The sequence below is a fragment of the Cucumis sativus genome, chromosome 2 (assembly GCF_000004075.3).
Source record: "Cucumis sativus cultivar 9930 chromosome 2, Cucumber_9930_V3, whole genome shotgun sequence".
NCBI lineage: Eukaryota > Viridiplantae > Streptophyta > Magnoliopsida > Cucurbitales > Cucurbitaceae > Cucumis > Cucumis sativus.
In genome coordinates, this window is record NC_026656.2 from 22,302,332 (window position 1) to 22,320,336 (window position 18,005).

Consider the following 18,005-nt stretch of genomic DNA (forward strand, 5'->3'; position numbering starts at 1 on the left):
AAATGGATAACATTCATTCTCGTAGTTACTTAAAATAAACTTTGATTCAATTAAAATGATATAAAAAAAAGAATTGTAAATAAATAAATAATATAAAGAAAACGATGTAGGACAAAAAAACATTTTTGCGGACATGAGCTCAACTCAACTGATGTCAGGTAGAAAAAAAAAATGTAATTAAATTCCTCATTTTTAAATATCCAATGTGAATTACCAAATTTGCCCCCCAGCCCGAACAAGGGAAGTCCAACCGACCAACGGCTGTGCTTCAAATTATCCGGTGAAATTAAAGACATACTAATTTTCAACCCGAATTTGTGGCCGTGGCGGGAAGTTCAAACCACTTTCCGGCTATGTTCTCGCCGGCTATCATTTCTCAATCACCGCCTTGTTTAACTTTTCAACCAACGTCAACGTCACTATCCACACGGCGGACCTGTTCCAAATGGAACCTCACTACTTTCAACCGTTGTAAAAGCTCCACAAGTTTCCCGTTCAATTTTGTCGAAGACCATTCCAAGGCTTTGCCGGTCGCTTGCGCAACGGGAAAATGTACTACTACTGAAGAATACGCCGATGTAGAATCTTGCAGCAATCAGTCGGTGAGTGGATGTTTGAGTCCCTATTTGATTGGGGTTTGGCTTCGCTCTAGTCGTAGCGTCAAGAAATTAAGGGCGGTACATGCTTTCATTTTGCGAAATTTTACAAGTTTTGGGATCTATGTTGGAAACAATTTGCTTAGTTCTTACTTAAGATTGGGAATGTTGGTTGATGCTAGAAAGGTGTTCGATGAAATGCCAATGAGGAGTGTTGTGACCTGGACGGCTATTATTAATGGATATATTGATTTGGATTTGACTGAAGAAGCTTTAGCGTTGTTCAGTGATTCGGTCAAGAGCGGGGTGCTAGCAAATGGGCAGATGTTTGTTTGCATCTTGAACTTGTGTGCTAAGAGGTTGGATTTTGAGCTTGGGAGGCAAATTCATGGCGTTATTGTGAAAGGTAATCGCGGGAATTTGATTGTTGACAGTGCCATTATTTACTTTTATGCACAATGTAAAGATATTTCCAGTGCTTTTGTTGCATTTGAACGTATGCGGAGGCGTGATGTTGTTTGTTGGACTTCCATGATAACTTCTTGTTCCCAACAAGGGCTTGGACGAGAAGCGATTTCGATGTTTTCAAATATGCTAAGCGATGAATTTCTACCAAACGAGTTTTCCGTATGCAGTGTTCTCAAGGCTTGTGGAGAAGAGAGGGAATTGAAGATTGGGAGACAGTTACATGGTTTGATAATTAAGAAAATAATCAAGAATGATGTTTTTGTTGGGACTTCATTGGTTGATATGTATGCCAAGTGCGGAAACTTGGCAGATTCTAGAGAAGTATTCGACGGGATGAGGAATAGGAACACGGTTACCTGGACGTCAATCATAGCTGGTTATGCACGGGAGGGGCTCGGTGAGGAGGCTCTGAACCTCTTTAGGTTGATGAAGAGGCAAAGGATTCCTGCCAATAACTTAACCATTGTAAGTATTCTCCGCGCTTGCGGTTCGATTGAGGCATCATTGACTGGGAGGGAAGTTCATGCCCAGATTGTAAAAAATTCATTTCAAACTAATATACACATAGGAAGCACTCTAGTTTGGTTCTACTGTAAATGTAGGAATCAACTTAAGGCCTCGATGGTTCTTCAGCTGATGCCGCTAAGAGATGTGGTTTCTTGGACAGCCATCATTTCTGGATGTGCTCATCTTGGGCACGAGTCCGAGGCGCTTGAGTTTCTAAAAAACATGATAGAGGAAGGTGTTGAACCAAATTCCTTTACTTATTCGTCAACTTTAAAAGCGTGTGCCAAGATGGAAGCTGTCCTCCAAGGGAAAATGATCCACTCTTCCGCAAACAAAACATCTGCGTTGTCCAATGTTTTTGTGGGAAGTGCACTGATTTACATGTATGCAAAATGTGGATATGTAACCGAAGCTTCTCAAGTTTTCGACAGTATGCCGGTGAGGAATTTGGTTTCTTGGAAGGCCATGATTTTGTGTTATGCTAGGAACGGTCTGTGCCGAGAGGCATTAAAGCTCATGTATCGGATGCAGGCGGAAGGTTTCGAAGTGGACGATTACATTCTTGGAACAGTTTATGGAGCTTGTGGAGATGTGAAATGTGATGTGGATTCATCACTTGAATATAGGTTGCAAACTCATTGACCTCCCAGTTACAATGGTTATCAAGACTCAGACATTCAACGACGGAAATCTTGCCATCTTGAGGAGGTTTGCACTTGTTCATCCTGTTTCATTTGGAATGCCAATGATCTGAATAACTTTCTTGTGCTCTTATCACTCCATAAATCAAAAGTTTTGAAGAGGGGAGAAACAAATAATCAAACTCTAACCCCACCTAGCTGAGATGTTTTATCTGCTCCATGCATCATGTATTTTACAACCCAACCCTACTTAATTGTAAAAATATTCAATGTAATCTTTGTAAATCCATACCCATCTAGTTCTATGAATACCCCTACTTAAATTTGCTTTTCATATGATAGAACCCTATGAATCTTTAGAAATGTTATTTTTCTTACACCATGTAGACCAAATGATTCAAACTTTTGATCACGAGTATATGTCTTAACCATCTTTAAGATTGCTTAGATTATATACATCCCGAGCTCTATTTCCTTATCTCGACGAGACAAAATTTTCTTTTCTTGGTTTATTATTATTATTTATCAATTTTTTTAATTGAAATAAGGAGAAATGGACAATAAGGGAAAAAAATAGATTTGAGATATTGATTGGATACAAAATTAGGTCAACACTTAAAATATGGTTCAAGTTAGGTATATAGTTTTTATTTTCTTGTCTTTAACGAATTTAAATGTTTCTTTTTATTTATTTATTTTGCAAAGTTTATTTATTTATAATTGTTTCTTCCTCTTGGGGTTAGTACATAGTATACATATTTTAACGTTAATTATGGAGGTGATTTTTTAAAATCTTAATTGTAACCTAACCTCTCAAAAAAAAAAATTTCAAAAGGAAACCTAACCTCTCTGTTTGATTGTAATACATCTATTTTAGAATGAATCAACTAATTAAGGTATATATCTTCGACTATAACATAAAACATTAAAAGGAAAAAATATTACATGACCCAATCGAGAGCTAAAATCTTACTTTATAACTTTTATTGATTTATGATACGTCATTCAACAAAATATGTATACTATGTACTAACCCCAAAAGGGTGTTTTGGGCATCGAGTTGAATTATGAAGTTTGAAGTTAATCTATTGAAACTAGAAAACGTGTTTATTATTATCATGTATAGTTAGCTTATGTTAAACCGATGATATTAGTTATCATTTTGTTGTATTTTTAGTTATTTTGTTTTCTCCAAACTATTGTAAATCAATAAGAAGACAGTACAATTGTTATCCATTGGGTATTAGTTTTCATTTGTGAGGTAGAGTTGTAAAAAACATTTTCTTAATAAATATGAAAAATGAGATAAATGGGGAAAAAAATCATAAATTTCAACGATGTATAGTTTTTATACGGTTGATTTTAAGTTTCAGTTTTAACTCTAACTACAAAGTTTGTGGACCAAACAGTCTCTTGTATATTAAAACAAACACAGTTTAATAGTAAACACATTTACTATTTTTTTTTATAAAGTACGAAGACTTGAAAATTCAACTTAATATATATCAGTTACAACTTACACACAAGTTGGCATATAACTTAAGTTTTTCGATTGTGTTTACTATTAAAGTTTAATTATTTAGTATCTATTTATAAAGTTGATGGATCAAACACTCCCTTTGTATTAAAACAAACATATATATTGTTTTCTTTGAGATCATGGAGTACGAACATTTGTATATGTCAGTTAAGGCTAAATTATACGTAACGTTGTATTTTAGTATAGTCAAAGCATTAATTAAAAATTGAGAAGGAAAAAAAGGAAAAGGCTTAGCGGGCGGGCGGGCGGCGTCAAAAGAGAAAAACAGTTTATTGTGTTTTATTTTTATTTTTCTATTTTCAGCGCACGGACTTCCCGCTTCTAACCTTTTTTTCTTTTTTTCGTTACTTTCTTACGAACTCCTTCCGGCGGTTTCTATTCAAATACAAAGAATGAACGAAAATGTTTAAGGAAACTTTCGTCACAATTAATTCCTACCTGTAATCTTCAATCCCCTCTACATATTTTGATCCGTTTCTTCTTTATTTCTACCATGTTTCTGCTGTTTCTTCTCAATTCAAACCCCTTTGGATCATCCAACCTTCTTCATCACTCCGTTTTCGTCAACAAAGATCTGTTACTGGATTCTGGATTCTGGTTTCGTTTTTCTCATCCCACACCACACCGATATTACACTCTTCTCAATTCTCCTCCTCATCAATCCTGTATGCTTTTTCCTCTTCTTCTTTCTCTTTCCATTCTGTTCATCCCTCTTTGATGATATTAAATCATCGACGACTTTTTGTGTGTGTGTTTTTATTTGTATCATGTTTAAGGTTTTTGGAAATGGAAGTGGAGGAGTTTGATATTTAGTCATGTGTGTCGTGTGTGAGTGATGATTCTAGTGAGAGAAATTCACTTTGACTAACCCTCGTTTTTATGCCGAGGCGTTGATGGTGCTGTTGTTTATGACGTTGAGAAGTTTTGTTTCTGTACTCTGCTTGGAGCTAATCTAATTGGAGTGGTTTTTGTTGAACTTGCTAAGATTTCTTTCCCCATAGATATGGTTGGATTACTTCTTTGTTTTATTTTGCATCCAACTCTTTCAATTGTGGCGATCGTTTTGCAGGCTCTTGAGTGCTAAATTTGAGAGGTGCTGAGGGAGTGAGGAAACACTAACTTTACTAGGGACGACTGAAACTGTACGGAAGAGATGGCGACTTCACCGACTGCTAAAAGGGATGAGGAACGTGACCTTTCTAAACAGAATGATGGAGGAGAGTCTACAGTGGAGATTGAACAGCCCTTATCAGTTAGTGGGGATAGCGCCACTCAAGCAAAGGATCAAGGGCTTGATGAAGTAGTAAAGGATAAGAACAACGATTCGAAATGTGAGGCTCAAGAGGAAACAGTGGAGAGAGAGATTGTCCAAAGTGAAGTGGATCACGAGGTGGAGGCCAAACTGGATTTCCAGTCTAAATCCGAAGGTGAAAAGTCGGACCAGATTATTAGCAATGGTGATTCTAATGAAAAGCTAGACGAGGATAAGAATGTAGAATCTGAATCGTCGTCAGATGATTCAGACAATGATGTTGTAGGTTCTAAGGCTCAAATTGGATCAAATCAACCAACTGGGGAAGTTATTGGCGAGGAGAAATCTCCTGAGCCAGTTTTTGATGGGACTGAAGTTCCTGGGATTGAAGGTAGTGGGAGTTTGTCAAACCGTTCCATGGATAGTGATACAGAGAGCCAAGGTGTTGTTGACAGGGCTTTGGCACTAAAGAACTTTGTTAAAGAAAAGGGCGTTGTTGCAGTGTCTACTGTTCTTCGTCGTTTTTCGGGAAAAAAAGATGAAGAAAGTCCAGATACTCCTTCCGAGGAAACTAAGGATGATTCCGGTTCCAATAAAGAAAATGAAGCCAAGGAAATACCTGAAAAACCATTGGATAGATCCAATTGGAATCCTCTCAACTATATTAAGATAACACGTGATGCTGATGCACAGATCAAAACCGAGCAGTTTGAGGATGTTACTGGAGACTCAATCTTTGATATTGTTATAAAAGGCAGAATTGTATTGTACACACGGTTAGGTTGTCAAGAATGCAAAGAGGCTAGACTATTTTTGTTTTGGAAGAGACTTGGATACGTTGAGATCAATATTGATGTTTATCCGAGTAGAAAGTTGGAGCTTGAGAAACTTGCTGGGTCCCCTGCCGTTCCAAGGATATTTTTTAATACAGTTCTTATTGGAGGTTTGAACGAACTAAAAGAGTTGGATGAGTCTGGCAAGCTTGATGAGAAAATTGAGTATTTGAAAGCCGAAGCACCAACCCTTGAAGCCCCTTTACCACCACTTTCTGGTGAAGATGATGTCTCCAGTAGTGGGACTGTTGATGAATTGGCTATGATTGTTCGAAAAATGAAAGAATCAATTGTTGTCAAGGACCGGTACTGCAAAATGCGACGATTCACCAACTGTTTCCTGGGCTCAGAAGCTGTGGATTTCTTGTCAGAGGATCAATACTTGGAAAGAGAAGAGGTGAGTCGGACTTTTTTCCTTTTGTCATATTTTTAGAAAGAAAAAACTCCTCATTCAAATAACAAATGTTTCACTATTTATCTCTCTTAATATGATTCTGTTGAGTCTGTCTTAGAGAGCTTTTTTTAATCTTATGTTGAGTCTTTCCCCAGATTATTGGGATGTAGGCATTCCTTTAATATGATTATTATTCATGTGTAATATATTATTGAAGTTTTCTACAATGCTTTACAAAACAAAGAAATATATACCATACGGAATGTTCAATGAAAGTAACTTTTTCTCGGTCTAAACAAATAATTGGGTGTTTACACTTTCGATTTTCATTCTCATTCTTAGTTTTTTCACTGTGACCCACCATGTTGAATAAAATTTCTGTTTCTGTATTTGATTCATGCTAAATTTAAATTGGTTTTTGTTCCAATATTACTAGTTCAGATCAATGGTTGGTATACACTATTAAAGCAATTTGTTTTGAAAACACTTTTTCGAGACTCTGTAGTAAGGAAGTTTTACCCTCCCCAACATATTGGAGGCATGTAGGAAGTTCATATCAATGGTCAGTTTTTTTTTAGATTTATTCCTTCCAAAAAGACAGTGCTTTAAAGTTCTAAGCTTTTCCGTTTATTTGTTTATGGAGCAAAGAATAATGTGTGGATATTGTATGTTTTCCTAGTAGCTGTAGCTATAGCTGTAGAAATGGGGCTTTAAAATACTAACCTCTTTGTAGACACGGTAGTTCCAGTTTTCTTTTCTACAAAAATGTGTTAAGTAACTGCATGACATTGCTCTTAACTTTGATGTTTGAGTTCAAGTCTTTAGCTATGCGATCTCTAAATGATCCTTGAGATGTCTTCGATTTCTTTTTGAAAAATAAAAACAATTATTGTTTTGGTGCAATGATCAGGCTATTGAATTTGGACGAAAGCTCGCAAGCAAGCTTTTCTTCCAACATGTTCTCGAGTAAGTTACTCCAGCTTCTTGCCTTCTCCTTTCAGTTTCCATGGTTGCCACCCGTTTCATTTGTCATTAACAATCCTGTTTTCAGGGAAAATCTATTTGAAGATGGTAGCCATTTATACCGGTTCTTGGATGATGATCCCGTCGTGGCAACTCAATGTCACAACGTTGCAAGAGGTATCATTGAGGTGAAACCAAAGCCAATAACAGATATTGCATCAAGGCTGAGATTTTTATCCTTCGCCATTTTGGAAGCCTATGTATCAGAGGATGGAAAGCATGTAGATTACAGAAGTATTCATGGGAGTGAGGAATTTGCTAGGTCAGTTCATTGGCTAAATTGTGAAAGAAGATTGTTCCAAGTGTTTTCCAGTCTATACAAGGGTCTTGATTTGACGGCAAATATTTGACAGGTATTTGAGAATTGTGGAAGAGCTCCAAAGAGTTGAAGTGCATAATTTGGCACGGGAAGAGAAGATCGCTTTCTTTATTAATCTCTATAATATGATGGCTATCCATGCAATATTGGTATGTGGACATCCTGTTGGAGCAATGGAAAGAAGGAAATTGTTCGGAGACTTCAAATATGTTATTGGAGGGGCCACCTATTCACTCTCAGCTATTCAAAATGGAATTTTGAGGGGCAATCAGAGACCACCTTACAATCTCATGAAACCATTTGGTGCAAGAGATAAACGTTCCAAAGTGAGAAATCCCCCTTTCTGATCTACTAATTTTATGATCTAATGGAACAAGATTACATGTCAAGTTGGTAAAAAAAAAATATTTGTTTTATTAAATGTGCTGATTATCCATGAAAGTCCTAAGTTGCCTTTGGTGTTCGTTAATCTTTTTTTCATTGAGGTTTTGTGACCACACCCTTTTTCTGCATACAAGTTTTAACTCGAGTACAGTCATCTGACTCTTTTGTGATAGTTGATCATAAGCTTAAAATGAATAGTCTTGCTTTCTGTCAGTTTGTCTTCCTGTTTAGTTACAAGTGGGGCAACTTCTTTAGGTCTCGTACGAATCTCTTCGGTAGTTCAAGATTTTGTCGTCCGGCTAATTTTACTTTTCTTATTTTGTAGGCTTCTCTTCCGTATGTGGAGCCTTTAATTCATTTTGCACTAGTTTGTGGTACCCGATCTGGGCCTGCCCTTCGATGCTATTCTCCAGGCAATATAGATCATGAGTTGGTGGAAGCAGCACGAAGTTTCTTAAGAGAAGGAGGACTTGTCATGGATTTGAATAACAATGCTACATCGGTTAATATGATTCTTAAATGGTAAGATGAAAACAGTTCCCCAGAAACCTTGATTAGTATTTTAGTTTCATTCTTGCCTCATTAAATTTTCATTTAGAGTCCTACTTTGTGGTAGACTTGCTTCCCTTCCCTTAGTTACACAAACACAATCATCATTTCATAGCTAAAATTTTGATAATTTTAATTTTGTTCATTTGTCTTGGAAGGAAGGACTCTTGTAAATTTGTATGTAAATCATTTTGCGTGGAACAGTATTCTCCTGAGACCTTATGTCCAAAACTTTTGGATGGAAATATCTGGGACATGGTAGAAAAATCTAAACAGCCTTATGTTCATTTTTTATTTTTCTGATTCTGATATACGTGCGAGTGTTCAAGCCTCTTCACCTTTTATTGTGTCACAAACATCTGATAGTAATTACAGATATTGATCACTGTGCTATCACATCCATTGTTGTGCAGGTTTAGCACGGACTTCGGTAAGAACGAGCAAGAAGCCATGAAGCATGCTTCAAACTACTTAAAGCCAGATGATTCTCAAACATTGCTTGAATTACTTGCCAGTTCCCAATTGAAGGTATTATACCAACCATATGATTGGGGTTTGAACTGTTAACATTGCTGGCTCCAAATAATCGCAAAAGTGCTGCCGCTTTCGTCATACAAACAAACCAAACCAAAAGGTATGAAGATTGGAAGTAAGTATTGCCAAAAGGGCTCATGAGACGGTGTAGGGAAGGCAAAAGTAGAAGAAATTAACAACATTGATGAGTATTTTAAAGCCAACTTATTTCCTTCTGAGTACCTTAAAAGCCAACAACAATATTGGAGTTCTTTTCTTAATTGTTTACTATGTAATTGTGCGTCAGAATGTAGTGTGCATATTGTATTGAAAGAAATATGATACGACCAAATACAAGAGTACTGCCTGTTTCTTGATCACTTTCTATATGTAAAACTTATGATTTGTTTGAAAGAATTAGTTCTAAATAAGTTTTATTTATGTGATATTGAACGGCGAGAATAAATGTATAAACTATTTTGATCAACGTACTTTTGATTGTGATTTAATTTTATATGTACTTTTAAAATATTCATTTTAGTTTTTGTACTTTTAAATGTGAACGATCACTTTAGTTTTTTTAAAAAGAAATGAATGAACTAAAGTGAACAAACGTATATTTAGACCACCTATTAACATTTTAAACTCTTATAGTATCTAACCCTTTATACGTGTTCATATTGTTTAAAGGTAATAATCATACCAATTAGTTAAAAGTTCTCTTTAACACTGTTTAAAAACTTTCAATTAGCTACGGTATTTACTATTTGCCAGTGTTTAGCATTTTCCTAGTAGACGAAAATAATTTCCACACTAAACACGTTATTATAACCCAAACTAAAATAATCTACATTCAAAATACAAACTAGTAGCAAACTAGTAGCTTAGTTGTTTTAGGTTAGGGAAAATTCTGTATTAAAAATATAAAACTCAAATTATTGTTTTGCTTCATTTGGCAATTGCTTATATTTTTTTATAAGAACAATTTTTATTAAGAAAAAGAATATGAAGACACACAAAATATAAGAGACAACTACACAAAGGGAATCCCAACTACACAAAATCATGTTTAAATGATAGTAACAAAGTCTTTAAAACCAAATTCTCATAAAGAATAGAGATCATATTTCACCGTTGCCCCTCTCCACAAATCCTATTCCTCTCATCCCACAACACTAATAGTGCGGCACAAACACTAGCGTGCCAAAGAAAACCACCCGAACAGATTGAGAAGGAACTCCTCGATCATATCTCTAACATCTCTATGACGAACATATGAAATGCTGAATGCGACTCACAATGCCAAAGAATATGGTCTACATCTTCCTTTAACTTCAAACAAAGAATACAACAAAAGGGCCCAACTAACGACGACACCTTCCTTGAAAGCCTATCCAACGTACTAATACAATCATGAAGAACCTGCCAAGTAAAAACCTCACCTTTCTAGGAACCTAAATCCTCTACGCGGAAAAGAAGACCAACTCCCCCAAGGGGGAAGAGTTAACCATACACTGGAAAAAAGAGAACCCCTGCAAAAGATTAGGGTCCCAAACCCTTATATCCAGTGGGCTAATAATCACGAGGTTAGCACACATCACTAACGAAATAAACAACTCAACACTAACGAAGTTAGCACACATCAACATCATGATCAAGTAATTTCATCTTTTCATTTCTTCAAATTTTTATGTTTTTAGATAAATTCTATCTCTAATATCCACAATTAATAAAAAAACTCGATCTTACAACTCTACACTCCAAACACAAATTTACTAACTTCACTCAGTGATCAAACATCTCTTGAAGGATCAAAGGACCAAATGCACATATTCTCAAAAACTCAGTGATACTAAAAACTACAACATGAAGACTCAGTGACCAAAGCAGGAAAAAGGTTGAACTTCAAGATGGATTTTTATGGAAGAAAACGATAACCCTACTGACAAGCTACACTTGCACCCATAAATAGTGACCTACTAAACGTCAACAAACGGTCCATGCTATCTAACCAATCCCATTTGACAAATTAACAAATTATAGTTGGTGTTTTCTAAATCCAGAAAATCTTGCACCAGAAACCTGAGCCTCAAAGGAATTAAACTGTCTATTCCTAAAAACTTTCTCAAGAGATGGGATGGTAAAAACAAGTTTTTATTAGAAAGAAGCCCAACTTTTTCAATGCAAATAATCTAGAACTGAACCAAAGGACAATCCAGCGGATTATTCATCATAATACAATTGTAAATCCTTACAGTGCATGCATTTTCTCCAAGAGAGCCTGCAGATCTTCCATCCCCACACCTTTACTGGACGATACGAACAAAGCCAAGGTAGCAGTTTACTTACCAGGGCCAGTTATTTTGAAAGCCTGACTTGAGTTCGCACAGCAGGCAGACATGCTCGAATCATATCTTCATTATGGCAATGAACTCGTTTAAATACTCACACCAACTTCTCAAGAACTATACACCAGTTTGATTTGTCGTAAAAACGATCGACTACTACAGCATTGTCCATACCAGAAATCAACCTACAAATGCGCCCAAGATGAACAGGCAGGTAAAAGAACAAATTATTATGTAGAAATGTATTTGTATATCAAAGGGATAAAGAAATCGAAAAAGAATATGTCTTGAATTACAATATATTGAGTTCCCTAATTCTACAGAGATGGCATCTTAAGTCAAATGAAGGAATGATAAGGAAATTGTGAATGATCCTGGTTACCAGTTATAACCTAATGACATAGTAATAGAACTTGAACTAGTAACAAGGCACTGCTCCAGGAACAAATTAATATATGCCACTGATAACCCAAAATTAGACATCAAAAGAAGATAAGCTTAATTTTAGGTCCCTTTACTACACTCCATACATTCCTAAAATGGACTATGGGTAATCAACTGGACCAGTATCAACTACCATGTGCAAAACTGAACTTTACTGCTACTGATGCTTCTTGCAACTTTTTTAGTTGGCAAATTAAAATTTTAATCCAGCTAGTTTTCTGCCAAAAATATATGGCTTATGTAATGCATAGAGTATCGAAGGAAGGGAATAAAAGACACAATTGAACACACTAGATCTAGAACAGCACAGTCACATCTGAAATGAAATGTATTCAAGAGACTCACTCAAATGCAACAATCGACAGGAGACCAGAAAAACAAATCATACAATAGAGATAAGGGAGAGGAATACCCTTCAAGTTCCCCTTCACTGAAAACATGATAGTATCTGTTATACACAACAGCTGCTTTCTTATCATCTTTTTTTGCCAAACCACTAGCAAGGGCACTGGCAGACGTGCCACTGACTTCCGCACGATGATAAGGTAAGTGCCATGGGACAAAATACTCTTGTTGGGTCTTCAATAAGTTTTCGTGGTTGCAATTCGCCAAATCATTTTCACTTTGAGAGGGTGGAGGTTTATTTTCTGGTATGCTTCCAGTCAAGTTTTCCTTAGAATCCTTTAGACAAATACCTGAATTATTTTCATTCATTTCAGGAATGCTTTCAAGTGCCATTGATGATGGACTACGAACGCGTGGACTACCAGGTCCAACCCACTCTTCAACATACTTCTCTGAAAGTGGCATCCATTTCGTCAATAAAGATTTGTCCTCTTGCTCAACAGCCCAGACTGTTATTAAAACCAGGCCACCTTTTTTGACAACGCGTATTAATTCTTCAATTGCTTTCTTCCTCCTGTTCTCTGTACTTAGATGATGTAATACAGCTATGGAGATGGCTGCATCACCAAAACCAGTTCTGTAAGGAAGATTTACAGCGTCAGCCACCAAAACTTCATGGCCCCGTTCATTACAAATTTTGATAAGTTGGGCACTAATATCACATCCAATAAAAAAGCAGTTGGAATTATAACCCAAGTACTTTCCATTACCACAGCCAGCATCCAAGACAAGAGACCCTAGAGGTAATGAGGATAAGAATGATGCAACTTTTGGCCACTTTGCAAATCGAGTGGAACTAAAGTGGGGTGCAATGGCATCATAAACACGATGCACATACTTCTTTTCAATTTCAGGGGTGCACTGCACATTTGATGCTGTGCATCCCTGAATAGCACAAGACAGTTGTGCATGTGTTTCATCGTTTAACGGATGAGGATCTGCATTAGAACCACCTTTGATTTTAATCTCTTTCATAGCACTATTAAGTCTAAAATGATGCCCGCTACCAATTACAACAGAGGATAAACCAAAGATCTTGCAACTATGACAGAAGTATTTGCTCACTCTTGAAGAACGGTCAAAAGATTGAAGCATAAAAGTTCAGTTAGATGTACCCTGCAAGAAACCAAGGCTCTATAAGGTCTAAAACTATTGCAGCTCTATAACTATCTAGAGGACAATTATAAATATACATATACAACAACATTTTTTTATAAGAACAAGCATGTATAAAAGAAAACACAATAATCTAGTTAGAATCCAAGGCTACAAAGAGCAGGCTTAAAGAACATCTCCCAAGCCACAACAAGAGTGATTATAAGAAGCGCCCCAATATAAACTAATTAAGATAATCGTTATTGTAAGTTCAATACTAGGCTCTCCAACTAGAGGCTGTGTATAATGCAGCAATTAAAAGATCCAAAAATCCCTGTGTTTCACTTCTGCAAACATCCATCTTCCTACCAAAAACAATTGTTTGATTAAGTTAATTTTGTTTTCATCCTAATTGAATACAAATAATAATAATAATAACCTTTGTCATTTTTCTTTCTTTTTCCAATTTTCATTATCCATTTAAAAATGTGCTGAAACAAGCCATCATAAATCTTTTCATTTCAAAATCTTAAACAATGACGAGGTAAACAAACTGTAAACACAGTTAATTGTATTCAGTTAAGCTGTTGCACGGGCTCAATGACTGCCATTCAAATTGCAGCATTACATACTAGAGGCTTGAAACCTCAGTTATTTTCTCCATCAACTCCTTTCAGTGGCTTAATAATATGAGACATTGCAAATTCCCTGCAACTCTTTCGAAAGTTATTTTGGAATTCTCAGTTCTTAAGACAATACATCCTCTTCTTTGGAATTCTTTTACCCCACGAATCCATGCTTTGATAGATTACAGAACGATAGCCAAACATCAAGTCCTGTCATTGACTTAATAAATTGTTTATTCATTCACTGTTAATACACATCAAGGATTCTGGGTCTTCTCAGTTCCTTCAATCTTACCGAATAGCTCCCTCTAAAATACTGGATTTGATTCTTTAAATTACAGCAAGGGCAAGGTCTTTATCCAGAAGGAAAGGAAATCTCATTTAGACAGGTCTAGCCAAAATATGGACAATAGAAACGGTAGACATCGGAGGATTGGGAAAAGGACAAGGCAATAATGAAATGGGTTAACATTAATGTAGCAACTTGGCCGTATTATCATAGCAAATATCATCACATTCATCATTGAATCTTCACAGCTTTCCAAGGGGGGCCAAATAAAGGGTGGAGGAAACAAAACCCATTATCCTAAAACAGGGTAAGAAGCAAAAACCCCCAAGCAATTGAAATGTAAGAAACTAACAAAGAACAGCAGTATGAAAGTAGAGAAAACACGGTACAAATAACAAAATCCAAAGCATGATTTAAATAGATCTAGAAAGCGAGAAAGAAACTCACGATAGCTCTCAAGTACAGCATGGGGGCATGATTGAGCTCAAAGATTAGAGAGAACAAAAAAAAGAAGAAAAAAAAAAAAGGAAATGGAAGGTTGAGATAGTGGAATCTAATTCTTGATTGGAAAAAGAGAAGAACGAAGAAGAGAAGATGGAAGCACAAATCTCGCAATGGGAGCTTTCTTCAAGTGGTTGGTTGGTTGGTTGGTGGTCTTCGTCGTCAAGCGAAGAAGATGAAGTGCCCTAGTTTCACTCTACACTCATTTACCACTCTTCTTAATACCTAATTAATTATATTATTTCCTTAATTTTTAACTTTAATTTTTTTCATTTTAATAAACTTCTAATAAAATCTCTTCCTTTATTTATTTATTTATTTATTTATTTATTTATAACGATTGGAATTGAGGATGGAATAATATTGATATTAAAGTTTATACTTCCGTGTAGGTATACGAAAATTTCTCACTCAACTTGGTTAATTATGCTTTTGACTAATATTTGAGAACCTTTATCATTAAAGGACTTTAAAGTTTAGATCTGAACTCGTTTTTATGCAATATTCTAGTATATTACTTCGTGCATTTATGTATTTTTTAAAAATTTTATTGTAATTGATTTTCATAAAAAAAAAGACGAATGTTTGTTTTTAAACTTATTTAAATATCACAATTGCATTGAAAATTTTAGTCAAAATTAGCAATAATTTCTTGTTTTCTCATTTTGATTTTCTTAGTCAATTATTTTTTTTCCGTCATATTTTCAAAAAAAATATATATTTAAAGAGATTTGAAGAACTTTTCTTCGCAAAGATGTTAAGACGATACAATTATCTAATACTTCAGTAATTAAGAAGCAGGAGTTAGCAAACAGAAAAGAGTTTTAGCATGACTAAGTTAGTTTAAGAACTCTTATATAGAGGACTTCGGTCCTTTTGTCTTGAAGAAGAAAAGCAAAGTGTTGAAGTGTTGTTGGTTTAGCTACGCAAGAAGAAGGACTTCTTTAGTAAAGTTTGTGAGTGTCTTCTTAAATAATTTCATGTTAAAATCTTTCTTGTGATTCATCTTCACTATTTTGAAAGATGATTTCAAATGAGAAAATACTTCAAAAGAGATTTCTATGAAAAATTTATATGTTTTCAAGCATAAGTTTCGTTTAAAGCTTGATTTGATAACTGTGATTTAAATGCTATGAAATGGTTTTCAAATCATTAGTTGTTTCATTGATATGATGCTAACTTCTATGTGTATATAAAGAATCAAGACCACCATGAAGTGTTCGGGGCTACATGGTGATAAGAAGCTGACTTATGCATTGAAATGAGCGTATAAAGCTTAGTGGCCTAAGCAACAAGGACAAATATTTATATCCTCGGATGTTGATAATCTTAGTAGTTCAAATGTGAAATTACGTGACATAGCGTAGAGGATGATTGAGGATCCTTAGCGGAATGAATGATTGTTAACTATGCGAGTTTATTTGAGATGAATCATTTATGCGAAAAGATGTGTTATGTGAAATAGTGATTGCACGAACTGATATATTTATATGATTTGATATGTTATTTTGTTCTGTTAAAATGGATTTGCGAAATCATGTTTCTGAAATGGTACTACGAAAATGATTTATAAAACCCCACTAAGTCTTTTAGAATTATTCTTTAAAATTTATCTTTTAGACTTAGGCGGAGGCCAAAGAGGAGAGGAAGTTTGGGCTTGCTAGCGGCAAGGAGCTACCAGGCGTTTTAAGTTTAACTGTTGTTGTTGTATTTTTGGTTAAGTGTTGTTTCTGTATATAGTGTTGTACTAAACGCCTTGTTGGTAATAAAAGTTAAAGTTGTTTTATCGTTCCGTGTTAAGTTCTTTATCGCCTAAAGTACTTTTGTTAAATTAAGTGTTATGGCGTTTTAGCTATGTTAAGGAAGTTAAGACGAGTGACTTTCGAGCTTAATTGCGTCAATAATGCTCAAGTTGCACCTCGTCTCGTGAAGACAAGCAAGCAGGTCTATAGGGTGGGGTGTGACAGTTACACAAAAAGGAATTCACTCATTCTCTATATATAGAGTAAGTAGATAAATTGCTCTCTGAAGGGCTTGAACAATGTGGAGCTACACCCTCTCTTGGCCTGAGAGGAGTTCGTTGTAATGAGACTATAACTTATTATTCATTAAAGGAATTAGGATATTTAAGGAGTTAAATGTAATTACAAGGGTAAATCAATCATTTTTGGTCTACTTGTACTTACGAGCAATTTGTGAACGGTCATTGCATTGTCGATTGGTCTAACTAATGGACATAGAAATATATCTACAGTAAAAAAATTGCAATTGTTAGTCTTTAGTGAAATGATCGATAGTTAATGGATAGAGATTAATTGAATTAAAGAGTTTAATCAATTAATTTCATATCATTCAAGCTTCAATCTACAGGTTCATAAGATCCTGGTGTTAGTTCAATAAAGATAACTGATAATCAAATTTATTTTGGTTTAATTTGAATTGTTCAAATTGATTAAAGAGAATAAATTGTATATGTTACAATTAATATAACGTATTTGATAAATTATAATATAAAGTTTTTATAAGAGAAATTAATATTTAAATATGATTGAAATAATAATATGAATAAGATTCATAAATAAACTATAAGTTAAAATTAATATGGATTCGATTCATATTAGAACTATAAGTCATACGAGAGAATTAAAGCATTGATTACAAAGGAATTGTCAAAAATAGCAAATTTGACAAAATATTTACAATATGTAGGAAAGTTTTTAGATTCTACGATATAGAAGTCTATCCGTGGCCATCATCGATAGAATTCAAAATTTTGTTATAGCTCATAAATATTTTAATTTATTTTGTTATATATGATGTAATATAGTTAAAATTTATATTAATTTTGTTTTATTTTAATTAATGTAAATTTAATTAGTGGATGAGTTATTGGGACAAAGTTATTTTGATAATTACCCATCCCACTTAAATGGTTAAGATACAAAGAGATCTTTTGGATTAATTTTCACTTAATCCATTTCTTCCATTTGTTTTCAGGATCTTTCCTTTGCAAATCTCTCGAGAGTTTTTTCTTCACCAAAGCAAATATTACATAAGTTCACAACTATTTTAATATTAAGTAAGATTTGTGGGTGTTCTTGAGAGGAATCTACGAAGGTTTAGGCTTCTTTTCTTCCTTTTATCTTTAGAAAATCATGTTGAATTTTAATTTTTTTTTTGTGTTTATCTGAATTTTGTGGTTTTTAAAATTGAATTTCGTTGATACGGGAAATCTCATTCCTTTATATTTTTTTCAACATAAAAATTAAATCATTTGT

At 34.8% G+C, this 18,005-nt stretch overlaps 3 protein-coding genes across 3 annotated transcripts; 2 read left to right on the plus strand and 1 right to left on the minus strand.

Annotated features, from left to right (window-relative positions):
- Nucleotides 1-236: 236 nt before the first annotated feature.
- LOC101216949 (pentatricopeptide repeat-containing protein At4g18520, chloroplastic) lies at nucleotides 237-2,664 on the plus strand. Its single transcript, XM_004138762.3, has one exon. It carries the CDS (start codon nucleotides 354-356, stop codon nucleotides 2,211-2,213), a length of 1,860 nt encoding a protein of 619 aa, XP_004138810.1. The 5' UTR covers nucleotides 237-353; the 3' UTR covers nucleotides 2,214-2,664.
- Nucleotides 2,665-4,046: 1,382 nt separating this feature from the next.
- On the plus strand, nucleotides 4,047-9,510 carry LOC101216716. The gene is made up of 7 exons (XM_004138761.3): nucleotides 4,047-4,417; nucleotides 4,822-6,234; nucleotides 7,142-7,197; nucleotides 7,283-7,516; nucleotides 7,608-7,899; nucleotides 8,283-8,479; nucleotides 8,920-9,510. Exons 2-7 carry the CDS (start codon nucleotides 4,906-4,908, stop codon nucleotides 9,071-9,073), a joined length of 2,262 nt encoding a protein of 753 aa, XP_004138809.1. The 5' UTR covers nucleotides 4,047-4,417; nucleotides 4,822-4,905; the 3' UTR covers nucleotides 9,074-9,510.
- Nucleotides 9,511-10,073: 563 nt separating this feature from the next.
- Nucleotides 10,074-14,939, minus strand: LOC101216715 (tRNA (carboxymethyluridine(34)-5-O)-methyltransferase). Its single transcript, XM_004138593.3, has 3 exons — nucleotides 14,674-14,939; nucleotides 12,224-13,332; nucleotides 10,074-11,552 (listed from the first exon to the last, which is right to left on the minus strand). The coding sequence occupies exons 2-3, from the start codon at nucleotides 13,309-13,311 to the stop codon at nucleotides 11,465-11,467; spliced, it is 1,176 nt and encodes a 391-aa protein (XP_004138641.1). The 5' UTR covers nucleotides 13,312-13,332; nucleotides 14,674-14,939; the 3' UTR covers nucleotides 10,074-11,464.
- Between the last annotated feature and the right edge of the window lie 3,066 nt (nucleotides 14,940-18,005).